The sequence below is a fragment of the Rana temporaria genome, chromosome 5 (assembly GCF_905171775.1).
Source record: "Rana temporaria chromosome 5, aRanTem1.1, whole genome shotgun sequence".
Lineage (NCBI taxonomy): Eukaryota > Metazoa > Chordata > Amphibia > Anura > Ranidae > Rana > Rana temporaria.
This window is the reverse complement of record NC_053493.1, coordinates 375,512,796-375,526,893: the sequence shown is the minus strand read 5'-3', so window position 1 is coordinate 375,526,893 and position 14,098 is coordinate 375,512,796. Positions and strand designations below refer to the sequence as shown.

At 43.7% G+C, this 14,098-nt stretch overlaps 1 protein-coding gene across 1 annotated transcript in view; it reads right to left on the bottom strand.

The window, feature by feature from the left end:
- EMC2 (ER membrane protein complex subunit 2) overlaps window positions 1-14,098 on the bottom strand; it is a 127,690-nt gene that overhangs the window by 77,335 nt on the left and 36,257 nt on the right. Inside the window, exon 4 of the mRNA XM_040354853.1 lies at window positions 6,095-6,159. Coding sequence (XP_040210787.1) covers window positions 6,095-6,159 — 65 coding nt within the window. The remainder of the gene's footprint in view (window positions 1-6,094; window positions 6,160-14,098) is intronic.

The window sequence follows — 14,098 nt, the reverse complement described above, 5'->3', positions numbered from 1 at the left end:
ATGGCAAAAATTTGTAAAGGTATGAACTGAAGACCAAGTAGCAGCTTTAAAAGCTTTACCTATTGAAGTAGGATATCGAACAGGCCAGGAACCAATAACACTTTTGGTAGAATGTGCACTCACCAGAAACAGTGGAACTTTGCCCTTCAGGCCATAAGCTAGATCTAGAATGGTTGATGTGGAAGCTGTGTAACCCTTCCGTGGGCCTTCAGGAAGCACAATGAGGTAAACGGACAAGGTGCAGCAGTTGATTTCAGGCACCAACTGACAGAATGAACAACATTCAATGGATAAAGAAAGTTTTCCCCTGGCATGTGAGACTTGTGAAAGAGAGACGTCAACACAACAGTCTGGCTGATGTGAAAAGAAGAAAAACACCTTTGGCAGGAAGGAAAGCCAAGTCCAAAGTTTTACCTTGTCTCTATGAAATCAACAGGAAAGAGCAGCCAATGATGAGATTCTCTTTGAGCTAAAGTAGTGGCAACAAGAACGAAAAGGAATATCCCAAATAGGTTCAATGAAGATTTCTGCAAAAACAGAATACCAAATTGAGGTCAATGAAGTCAACCAGTGGAACAATACTCATAAATGCACAGGGTATGCACCAAACAGTAGAAAGAAATTGGTCTCCGGAATAAAAGACTGCTAATGGCGAACTATGACACCTAAAACGTACTCGAGACCAAAACCTGACCGACTCCAAATTAGAAGAAAGCCAGGATGCGACACGCAACATAACAATGAAAAATAAAACTCTGAGCTTTATAAACATGCAAAATAAGATATCAAAATCCTCTGAAAAATCTTACACAAAGTGGCCGAATCGGAGTATTCACTGTCTGGTCTGTCTGCTGACAGATTCACATTGTCCGAGTATCATTCTCCTGGGCCAGGCTGTGGTGATCAGAATCACCGGGACGCCTGTCATCTGCGAAACAGATAACAGATGGAGAAGTTGGAAAGGCGTAAATCAGGGAACTGATCTCACAGTATCACCAGAGCATCCACTGCAAATGCTCGTAAAACTATGGTCCTGGCTATGAACCTGTCCAGTTAGACATTGAATCTGGATGCTAAAATATCCACATCAGGGGTGCCATACCCATGGCAGAGATCCTCAAACACCTCTGGGTGAAGAGTCCACTCGCCCAAAGTCAGATGTTGAGTACTGCGAAAAATCCACCTGACAATTTTTCACGTCTGGAATGTGGACAGCCGACAGAATGGGAACATGAAGTTCCAACCAAGATAGGATGAGAGTAATTTTCTTTTGAATCACGCAACTTTTCTTACTTCATTGACTGGGAGGCCCTTCAGGTGCACTAACCTATGCAGAAGGCCAAGGCAAATCGCCATCAATTCCAAGATGCTGATGGGTAAAAACCTATTCTGTAGCGACCAAGTCGAGAGAATGCCTGGAACTCATACCCAGCCCATTAGGCCCTCCAAGAAAGAGGGAGAATTACATTTTACCTATTCTAAAATCCCTGAGGATGTCCACCAGTCCAGAGACCAATGTGTTACGGACATTCCCTTAGAGGGCAATAGAATGAAACTAGGCAAAAGGAGCTGCCTCAAAAGGAGGCCACCATCTTTCAAAAAATCCTCAGGCAAAGCTAAACTGAGGGCTGCATCAGTGTATGAAACCCACATGAGCTTGCAAAACAAGGCATTGGTCTTGAGTGAGAAAAACTCTTAAGACCAAATCTTTGTTCTCTCCAGAATCAAGGCTCTTGTTGATAGGCAACCCCCAGATCCACAAGGGCATGTTCTGTCTCTCAGTGAACTCACTTTCAATGGGGTTTTGCTGAGCAAATCTTTTTGATGGAACAAACACCTCGTCAGGGTAAGCTCAATCTCATGTACAAATAATTCTTCAAATAAGGATGTACACAAAAGGACTGTGGATGTTGTGGTGGATGTCTCAATCCAAATCCTTTAACTTTGGAGTAGAGAATTATTGGGAGTTTTAAAATGGTCCGAACCACGTTCACAAGAAAACTCAGAAAGGCCTTCTGGGTCTGAGACAAAACCTGACCCTGGGGTTCCTCCGATGATGATTCTTCCATATTCCATTTAGGAACTAGACTCCCCGTCTGGAGATCACTGCCCTAGACCTATATAGCACCCTGCTGGTCCACAAGACAATACACAGGGACATTGCACAGGGTCCAGTGCTGTCCACCAACATTACAGGCTGACCCCGCATATCATTCCTTTGTGCATAGTAAATCCTAGGCCATGGATCCAGAAAAGCTAGCCTCATAATCCTCAATGAAACTGTTGAGCAGCTAGCTGATATTATGCAGAGTTTGCACAGTCATGACCATCACCAAAGACACTAGCAAATAAACTGAAGTCTTACCTAGCTGGGAGGGGATTTGCTGTATTTTTTGGCAATGTCCAATCAACTGAAGGTGGCTACATAACCCTACCACAATAGATATGAAGATCCCCTGAGCCCTGGAATGTACAATAAAGAAATTACATTTTTTGTTGAATTCCACCTTTAAAGCTGAACTCCAGGGAAACTAAAAATTCTAGGAGGGCAGCAGAATGCTTACCTAATCTACTTCTACAGGCTCCCCGGTACTTCAAAACCAGCCCCTACAGCCCCTTCTCCTCTAAAAAACAGGCAGTCTGAGTTCCTGACATCATAAAGACTGATGCAGGGAACATAGCCCTGCATTGAACATGACAAGGTCAGGAAACATTCCACTGCTGGAGCATGGGGAAGCACAGTCAGCCAGGGAAGGGGAGATCAGATAAGTAAAATAGCTTTTACCATTCCCTAGACTAAACAAGCACTTAATCCTAGTAGTGTGGGCAAAGTCCACCTGCAACTAAGAGAGTTCAGGCTTCCCAGAGTTCAGCTTTAAGTGTATGTAAACCCCAACAATGAAAAGTCTCATATTTGTATTCTTTGGTTAAATATACAATTGGCAGATTTTTTATTTGTTTTGCCCTGACATGCAATTTGTAAAAAGCAGTGTCCCTGGGCCTGGGAACGCCTGTACCTTCATTCAGACTAATAGCTGTATATCTCCATAGAGAGATCCAGGCAACTGCTGCCCTTTGACTGCTAGTCTCATGAAATCTGGAGCAAGCTTTAGTGATGTCACTACAGTGGCTGCTCATTGTTCTCCGTGCCGGAGAGTAAGCTGTACATTTTCACTAAAATAATTTACCTTTTTTTTATATCGTACAACCAATCTAGAAAGTTTACAAACATAACCTTTCACCTTTCCTATCTCTATCTACTAAGTGTTGTATTTGGATCATCAAGGATCTACCAATTAAAATGTGAGATCTTGATAACATTTTACTAATATTACTGGCCTCTATGCTTAAAGAGTTTGATCAAAAAGGCACCAATGACATCCCTTTAACTACTTCTCGCACAGCCTAGCTCAGTGTTTCTCAATTCCAGTCCTCAGGCCCCCCCAACAGGTCAGGTTTTCAGGATTTCCATTATTTTGCACAGGTGATTTGATCAGTTTCACTGCCTTAGTAATCACTACAGCCTTTTCATCTGAGGGAAATCCTGAAAACCTGACCTGTTGGGGGGGCCTGAGGACTGGAATTGAGAAACACTGGCCTAGCTTATTGTCAAATGATGCCCGAGTGGGACATTTGTTGTTCCAGGTGAACGTCATATGATGTCCTCCGGAGACACGTTTCGGCACCATCTTTCACCAGCTGTGTCCACTGACTGATTAGTGTATTGGCCTGCTGCCAGTACCATGTGATTGCTGTGACCAATCACAGCAGATCACATGACAATCTGTCGGATTGCTTTCATGCCATTCATTGTGCACAATCCTGTTTCTAGCTGTGATTGGTCACAGTGCTCACATGGTAAAGACTGGGCCAATAACAGCCCATCTGTACCATGTGATTAGCTGTGGCCAAAACTCGCCATGCCTCTTACTAAATACTTTGGACAGTCTACTTTCCAAAAAAGGGTCATTTGGGGATATCTGTTCTGGCATTTTCGGGGCTCAAGAAATGAGATCAGTACATCACGATTGATCAAATTTTAGATATATACCATAGTTTGTGAACTCTATAACTTTCCTACAGACTAAATAATATACACTGATTTGGGTTATTTTCACCAAAGAGATGTAGCAGAACAAAGTTTAGCCTAAATTTATGAAGGAAGATTTATTTGCAAAATTTTATAACGGATAATGAATTTTATAAACAAAGAAAAGGGCTTTTTTTATTTTCAAATTGTTCGGTCTTTTTTCATTTAGCATAAAATAAAAAACCCAGTGGTGATTAGATACCACCAAAATAAAGCTCTATTTGTGTGGGGGAAAAAATATGAAAGGTCATATGGGTACAGTTTTGCAGTTGCATGACTGTGCAATTGTCAAAGTACGACAGCGCTGACTGCTGAAAATTGGCTGGGGCAAGAAGGGGGTGAAAGTGTCTGGTATTAAAGTGCTTAAATATACATTTCTCCTGGAATAGCTCATGAGAGCAGAAAACAAACATCTATAGGGGATACCTGCTTTCCCAACCCAAAAAAACATATCCGGCCTGCTTCTCAGCACCGCACCTCATATCACTCTATTGTTCCCAGACAATCTAAAAACTGCATGTGCTGTACAAGAATGGTGATTACGGCTTCTGGCACTGAATAAACTAAATATGAGAAGCAGCACAATTTTACTTTTTTTTATTACAAAGCTGTATGTATTTTCATTTATGTAGCAAATTGTTTCTCCATGTTCTTTCATATAGGGGTTTTATGGAAAGTAATTATTAACAAATGTGCATCAATGTACACCAAGTTACAAAAGCAAAATGCATCTTTTCAATGCCACCGCACTGGTGTGCAAATCTACAAACTCTACTTTTGAAGAGGTTTAAAGCCCAACCCCAGCTTAAAGAATAAGTTGACTTTGTTTGAAAGTGCACTTATTCTTTTTGCCCCCCCCCCCCTCTGCTGACTGAACAGATCCTCCCCCTTCCACAGATACCTACTTATTGAGATCCAACAATCGCAGCCTCCATTTTTTCTTGAAATCCAATGCTGCAAGTCCTTCCCCTCTAGGGGTGCGTGTGCCGTACAACCACATAGAAGTTTAAAGGGCTGGAGACAAAGGTAGGCAAGCTATGGGGCTCTACTTTGCAGGTGCGACCAAGGACTTTCAGCCCTGGTTCACATTGGAGCGATTTGGCATGCAATAGGTGTGCCGCCGCATTTTTGGCACCACACTGATTCCCAAAAATATTTTCATATGTGAAGCATGCGGCGCTTTCTAATTGGCCCAAGGAAGGAGGAGGGGGGGCCAAACTTTGGGGAGATCAAACTGAAGTACTTCCTGTGTGGGTGGGGTTATATAGGGGAGGACTTCCTCTCCGTCTGTTCCTGCCAGTGTTCATTCACCTATAATGGCACATAACCCAGACGGTCATGATTATGGCCTGCACTGCCCAATACAACTTTCTGCAATACTTACCGTATTTATCGGCATATACCGCGCACTTTTTTGCCCTGAAAATCAGGGCAAAATCGTGGGTGCGCGATATACGCTGATACCCGCGCCGACATATACCGAGCGCAGTACACTCGTGTATAGTCTGGCAGTCTCGGCTCCTCTCGCGCTGACGTCCTGGACGTACAGGACGTCAGCGCGAGAGTAGCCGAACCTGCCCGACTATACACGAGTGTACTGCGCTCTGTATATGTCGGCGCAGTATTCAAACTCGGCGCGGGAAACGAGCGGGGAGGACGCCGCAGCCAGACCCGACGAAGAGGACACCCGAAGCCGCAGACGGACGCCGGACCCGACGAGGCCGCCAATGGACGCCGCGCAAGACACCAAAACTAAGTACAAAAAATCTTTTTTTCCACAGGAATTCGGGGCAACTTTAGGGGTGCGCGCTATACGCGGGAGCGTGCTATACCCCAATAAATACGGTACTTCTCCAGCACTGCAGACTCACTTCTCTATGATCAAGTGCAGATCCTCTTGTTTTATTACAGCCTGGCAATGAAATGGCACTTTTGCTCTGACAGGGACAGAATACAACTGCTGACTGGATCTCTTTAAGGTATTGATAAAAATATATCACTTACCAGAGCTATGTCATCTCGGCCACAGTCTAAGGCAGCAATCATCACCTGTTCATGTATTATCCATACTGCAAAGCAAGAGACACTCATTTAGCAATTTATTAAAAAGGCAGACAACACAATATATTATATATATGTATATATATACAACAAAAATACAAAAAGTAGATTGTACGTATTTATTGCACAACAAATATACAAATAAATGACAAGAAAATAAATCACAAGACCCGCTAAACATCCAAGATCAGTTGACCTTATCTAATATTTCTGATGTTATGCAATGTGTAAAGTTGGTCATACACTGTACAAATCTTGGCTAGATCCTTATGAAATGTCCTGCCAGACATCCTTCCATGAAAAATCAAAGAAGCCAAGCAAAAAATAATCAACCAAACAGCAGCTGCATTCAATCAGATGCTGCCACTGTTTGGGTATTTTGACAGTTGGCTGTTAAAAGAGAAGGTGCCTCTACACTGAGAACCAAGTGATCGAACACTGCCGATCACTCGTTTCTCAGAGCTCAGTGAGCAGAGAGCTGCAGACTGTCAGTCACAGCTTTCTGCTCTGCCCACTCCTTGCTCACTGGAGCGCTGGGCCGTGGAGGGGCTGTGGTGGACGGCTCAGGCTCTCAGCGGCTCGCTGAGAGGCTGAGCTGGATGTTGGTCCAGGAATCAGGCGATGACACCGAGCCTGGACCGACTTCTGAGACACCAGCAGAGCGTGGACTCTGCTGAAAACGGGTCACAGGAGTGCAAAACAAACTGCACTCCTGTGATCAATAGAAGTACAGCCAAACGAGCTTTAGCTATACTCCTCCTTTAAAATACAATTGCTGCAGCAGAAGATCCATCCGCACTGTGTGGTTGAAGGAATTTGTCAGATTTTATTTATTTATTTTTGTTTAGCCCCAGATTAAAAAAAAAAATCTATATGTTTATGGGCAATCAATCACTTATCTTTCAAAGAGATCAAAGCACTTCCCCCATCTACTTATCTCACCAGAAGTGCCATCTTTGTTCTGGTGTCAACCATTTAGTTACTGGATTAAGATTCTGGTTTGGAGGTGAAAATCATCCCTATTATGGTGATATTATTAACAAATGTTTGACACAGATGACCCCTCTGCTGCAGAATGTCGCCTTGTGACTGATCACAACCAAAATGTACAGCCTAGTACCTGGGGGAGAGGAGACTGTGGAGATGCTTCCTCCCATCAGCAGTAGGCAGATCACCACAACCTAGACCCAATGCACTTGTTTTAAGTTCGAGGAGGGCTTTTTAATAAAAAAAAAAGGTTGGGCTGTTTATTTTTAAAAAATTGGGATTGCTGTATATGGAGATATGTCAGGAATTTATTTGAGCTGTGGACATAGATATCTATTGTTTACTTGTCTCTCTCCAAAGCTCTAAGTGTGGTTTCTCTCTGGTGCTTCATTCCTCTGTTATCAGCATGAGTCACTTCTGAGAAGTCTTCTGATACAAGATAACATGAGCTAAATTTGTGTCGGAAGGGAGATAAGCACACAGTTTGTCTATTCGGAATACAGCTCTGCATCTTCCTTTGTTCCTCCATCTATGTGTGGGGGGTCCCTTTTCTCCAATCGGCTCTCACATAGAGTCTCTGAGCTGTAACTGCTGTTCTCCCCTTTCTTCTCTGTACTACCCACAGATACATAAGGATTTTATCATTTTGAAGGGTTATAGGGAAGAGAAGACAGCAGTTAAACAAGTAAAACTTATGTAAGGGGATTTGTTTAACCACTTGCCGACCGCCGCACGACTATTTACAACATGGCACGGGCAGACAGATTGGCGTACAGGTACATCCTTTTAAATCTGCCGCCCAGCGGGTGCGCATGCCTGTGTGCCTTGCGAGTGCGGCCGTAGGTGCCGGGAAATCTTTATTCCCGGGAGTCCTGCGATTGCGGTCGGCAAAGGCAGAACAGGGGAATTCCTTTGTAAACAAGGCATTTCCCTATTCTGCCTAGTGACATGGTCACTCATCAGTGATGTGTTACGTGTGGCCACGCCCCCTAACAGGAAGAATCACTTCCTAGAGAACACTTAACCCCTTCAGCGCTCCCTACAGGTTACCCCTTCACTGCCAGTGTCATTTTTACAGTAAAAAGTGCATTTTTATAGCACTGATCGCTATAAAAAATTACAATGGTCCCAAAATGGTATCAAAAGCATCCAATGTGTCCACCATAATGTCGCAGTCACAATAAAAATTGTTGATCACTGTCATTACTAGTAAAAAAAAAATATTAATAAAAATGCCATAAAACTGTCCCCTATTTTGTAGGAGCTATAACTTTTGCACAAAAAAATCAAACTCTTATTGCGATTTTTTTATATACTAAAAATATGTAGAAGAATATGTTTTTTTTATATATTTTTTGGGGATATTATAAACGGTCCGCCTGTGTTAAATGGGCCCAACCGGTTTTTAATTTAGCATTATCCATGTGAGTTTACGCTTCATTAAAGAGGAAGTAAACCCTGATGGATTTTACTTCCTCTTTTGCTCACTGCAAACCTTGAAAATTAAAAGCATAATGGGCTAGCCTAGTATGCAACGCATACTAGCCCATTATGTGACACTTACCTGCAAACTAATCCAGCACTGTCCCCTGTGCAGGCTGCGTCCATCTTCTCACCCCTCTTCCTTCCGGGGGCGCGGACTCTGGCTCTGTGATTGGCCGGAGCCGCGCGACGTCACTCCCACACATGCGCGGGAGCAGCCGATGACGTCACAGTCTAACTGAAGCAACGGCACGACGTGACATTGCTTTAGTGCACATGTGCCGATGACTTCGGCACATGCAGATAGAGGGGGGTGTCTCCTAAACCGTGCAGGTTTGGGAGATATCCAGGGGTAGCTACAGGAAAGTCTTATTATAGGCTTACCTGTAGCAAAAAGTGGTATCTAAGGGTTTACAATCACTTTAAGGCTAGGTCTACAACTGGGCTTTTCCAAGCAGTAAAACTCTAGTAATTTCAAAAACAAAATATCGACTCACTTAAGAGACCAAGGAGAGAAAATATTCCTAAATACAATCAAAGCTTTTTTTAAAGAATCTCAGCAATAGTGAAACAGTACAAAAGAAAGAATGTGCATTGGTAAGAAAAAGAAAAAAGAAAAAGCAAGGTAAAAAATGTAAACGGGTACAGTACTGGAAAAAAAACGAGGTCTAGGCAGAAGCAAAAACAAGGCCAAGATCAAGTAGGATCTATGGTATTAGAGTGTGTCGGGAAAATATGCAGACCAGGGAGGCGAGAGGACCCTTATCTATCATTCACATCTATGTATATATTCAGGAATGATTATAATGTTAGGAAAAAAAAAAAAGAAGAATGATAACTATTCAAATCCAGACTGCCTTCAAAAAGACACGACAACTTTCCATTCTTTTTAACACTAAATGAAAGAGATGGTTGAGAAAAGACTTTAAGTCTATGGCAAGCAGGATAATACTTCACAGATTCCTCAATTCATGCTAAAAGACACACACAAGTGATGTCATTCTGAAAATGTTCCCCAACAATAGTCAAGCTGTACTTCCACCTTTAATAAGATAACATGCTTCTTAGGAGGCATCTGCTGGGAGCTTTTATGTTCCAGGAAGAAATTACATTAAAGCAACATCAACATTAAAAGCAGGTGGTAGAACTGAGGCTTTGGGTGCCACATTCAATTTAATTGTGTAATCTGTAGCAGGACCAAAACGAATCCTAAAGGGCACCAAGGCCAGGCATATGAGGGTTAGCCTAAAGCAGTGGTTCTCAACCTGGGGGTCGGGACCCCCTTGGGGGTCAAATGATGATTTGCCAGGGGTCACCGAATCCTGGGCTGTTTCTGAAGCCTAGGCTGCTCTTCCAGCCTTTTCTCGGCTTCCCAGCTGGGCTGTTCCTGGAGCCCCTGGCTGCCCAGCTGGGCTGTTCCTGGAGCCTGTGGTCACCCACTCAGCCTCTTCGCAGCCACTCATTTAGTTCATGGGGTGGCTGGAGAGCAGAGACTAGAGGTCAGCTGACTGGTGAGGAATGTGAAGAAGGAGGGGCTGGAGGAGACCCTATCTCCTGATTTTGGCATAGGTGTCACTGCTATGCCGGAGACACAGTGAGTAACACTACCCGTGATTATAGTTGCCATTTAAAGTCCCCACTCCACTACAGTTCTCAGATCAGCAGATGATCTTGATCAAGTTGGCTGATCAGAACTCCAGCACTGCCACTGAACCGTCCCCCCCCCCCCCCCCCCACCAAAAAAAAAAATTGGCATAGAGAGAAACAAAAGGGAAAGAAAGAAGAACATAGAGAGTGGTACATCCTAAAATAATAAGGGGTTTTAATACTGTACGAGTGGAAGGGACTCGGGGAGCGCTAAATGTCCATGGGTTAGGGGCGCAAATTACTTGTCTTGCCTTGGGTGCCGACAACCCACGCTGCAAAAATAATTTTACTTTTAGGGGTCCCCACAACTCGAAAGGTTGAGAACCACTGGCCTAAAAAGCCTTCCTTCACTAAGGCTGGTCATAGATTATGCAATTTTTCTTTTAACCACAAGTCAATGATAATGGGGAATTCCCTCCCTCTGTACTCAGAGGTTTCTCCAACTTCAGAATAAATTGCTGAACTGCCCAAATACTGATCCATCTATGGCCAGCTTAACAGATGTACCTGCTAGGCACCTTGAATACACTTTATTAGCTATATACAGTATACTGTGCTGTGGGAACAAAGGTCAGGGTAAGCGCTGCTCAGCCATTCACAGGAAGCTTTGTATTCTATAAATGAACACAAAAGCTTCCTACGATTGGCTAAGGCAGGGATTGTGATGTAAATCCACCTGCCTCAGCCAATCAGAGGAAGCTTTTTATTCATTCAAAGAAGACAAAGCATCCTGTGAAGGGCTGAGCAGCTCTCTGCCCGACTCTTGTTCCCATCCTCCAGCCAGAACACAGCGCTGTATACTCTATTAGCTGATGCTACTTACAGTTTATAAAGCACTCACACCAGGAACATCTGTTCGTAAAGGAAATAGTCCATTTGGGCCAATATACAGATACATCTTCAAAGATGGATGATGGGGATTTGAAGCATGCATATAGCAGTGCACATGACTGCAACTAACATGCACTGCTTGTTCCTAACAAAACTGAAGTGAGGGGGGGGGGGGGAAGTGGTTCAGGAGCTCATGGGAAGACGTTACAAGAAAGCATGCAAATACAGTAAAGCCCTGTACACACAATCGGATATCTGATGGAATCTAATCCGATGGATTTTTCCGTCGGATATCCGATGAAGCGGACTTTCATCAGTCTTGCCTACACACCATCAGTCAAAAATCCGACCGTGCCAAAACACGGTGACGCAAAACACTACGATGTGCTGAAAAAAATGAAGTTCAATGCTTCCGAGCATGCGTCGACTTGATTCTGAGCATGCGTGGATTTTTGAACGATGGACTTCCACACAGACGATCCTTTTTCTATCGTTTTTTTATCAATAGGAAAAATTTAAAACACGTTCTATTTTTGTTCACAGATGGAAAACAAACCGATGGGGCCCACACACGATCGGTTTGTCCGCTGAAAACGGTCCATCGGTCTGTTTTTTCGGACAACCCGATCGTGTGTACAGGGCTTTGGAAATGATTTAATGAAAAACACATTACAGGGTCATTAAAGCGGTGGTTCCCCCTTAAAAACAACTTTTTTTTATTCCACTGCCCCCCCACATTCCATCACGATTAAGGCTCTTATTTTTTTTTTCCTGCTGTACATACCTTAGTACAGCATCTTCACCCGTGCATCCGGGTTGCGAGTCCCGCGGGAGTGGGCGTTCCTCACATGATGTTGATTGACGTTTTGCCCAAAAACGAGCTCCCCCCGTCGCATAAGCCGCGTCACGATTGGCGAAAGGAGCCGAACGGCGATGCGCATGCGCAGTATAGCGCCGACTCGCCGTTCGGCTCGTTTCGCCAACCGTGACGCGGCTTACCCGGATGCACGGGTGAAGATGCTGTACTAAGGTATGTACAGCAGGAAAAAAAAAATAATAGCCTTAATCGTGATGGAATGTGGGGGGGCAGTGGAATAAAAAAAAGTTGTTTTTAAGGGGGAACCACCGCTTTAAGTAGTGGCTGTGTATGGATTTGTTTTCGGAAATGAATGATATCTTTTAGTGTAATTTGAATCTCTACCCGCTGGCCATACACATATATGCAGCCTCTCGGTGGGCGGACTTGAACATCGATAGGCCACATATATGAGTCCTATGTAAATCCTTCTCTGTGCTTAGAGCGCACACTCGGTGTGCTTCAGGCCAAAAATTTAGAACTTGCTTTAAAATTCAACCGATGGACGCCTAACTGATAGGTCAAAACCGATTGTTAGTACACAAAAGCATTGGTTCCAAACCCGCGCATGCTCAGAATCAAGTCGGCGCATGCTTGGAAGCATTAAACTTAATTTTTCTCTGCACGTCGTCGTGTTTTACGTCACCGCGTTGGACTAGATCGGTTTTTGAACTGATGGTGTGTAGGCACATCAGACCATCAGTCTGCTTCATCGGTTAACCAATGAAAACGGTCCTTCGGACTGTTCTCATCGGATGGACCGACCGTGTGTACGCTGCCTCAGGAGATTTTCTTTTCCTGGTTAACACAAAGTGTGATGTCTGGGTAAACAGCCAAGACAGCCAACATTGCTGATTGGAGGAAAGGCACACCCCCCCCTCATCATAGGCATATACTCTCAGAGGTGTTTTGTAACAGGGCCAGCTCCCTGCTAATCTATTTATAGCAACCTCCCCAGACAGAAATTTCAGGCTGCTTTCTATCAGATGTGTCCAAGAATTTGTCAGGAGTTATCAGGCTGATAACAGAGGAACGGGTCAGGAGAGAGCTATGGGACTTATCTCTTTAAAGAGAGCTAACAAAAAACTGCAGATATATGTGCCCAGCTCAAATGTCATGAATTGAGTTTACATCCACCTTAAGGTTTTAAAACCACTTTAACAGTTTATGCTGTACACAAGATGCAATTTTTTTATCTAAGTGGAGTTCCACCCAAAAATTGAACTTCTGCTTTTTGGAATCCTTCCCAACTCTGGTGTCACATTTGGCACCTTTCGGGGGGGATGAGGGAGCAGATACCTGTCTAATACTGGTTTTTGCTCCCACTTCCAGGCATAGACCACCTCAGTGATCTACGCCACTTCCGGCGCCTACTCTGTCGTCCTCCGCTGTCTTCTGAGAGACACACAGGTCCCAGAAGACAGCGGGGATCAGTGAGGACTCGCACATGCGCAGTCAGGAACCAGGAAGTGAAGCCGCAAGGCTTCACTTCCTGATTCCCTTATCGAGGATGGCGGCCGCAGCAGCCGAGAGCCGACTGACAGATCGGCTTCGGCTGCCGACATCACAGGCGCCCTAGACAGGTAAGTGTCCACATATTAAAAGTCAGCAGCTGCAGTATTTGTAGCTGCTGGCTTTTAATATTTTTTTTTAGGCGGACCTCCACTTTAAGTTACTGGAATCACCATTCGGGGGCATCATATTGATAATTGTGAAGTTATCCATTAAAATAAAACAAAAATATGAGCGGGTCAATCCATAGACATCTATCCAAATAGAGACATCTTTTATTGAACAACACTGAGGGATTTATGCTACCAATAGAGACGCCAGGCTGGGATATCAACCATATGCGCATATTGATCTCCTATAATTAGAGATCACGTCCATCTGGTAAGCGGCAGTGTTATTGTTTGGTGGAGGCACTATCCTGTCAGCACCGTTTTTTGGATTCGTTGAACACTGGGGATTTTTAGTTTATATGGACACTCTGCATTAATATTTTTTATTATATTTACATTTTTTTACCTTTGACGCTTTGTTATTCCTAAGGGTTTTTATATTTAAATTTTGCTCACACGTACTGGTATTTATTCACTTGATAATTTTCAGGTTTCTACCTAACTTAGGAATTAACCCCTTCT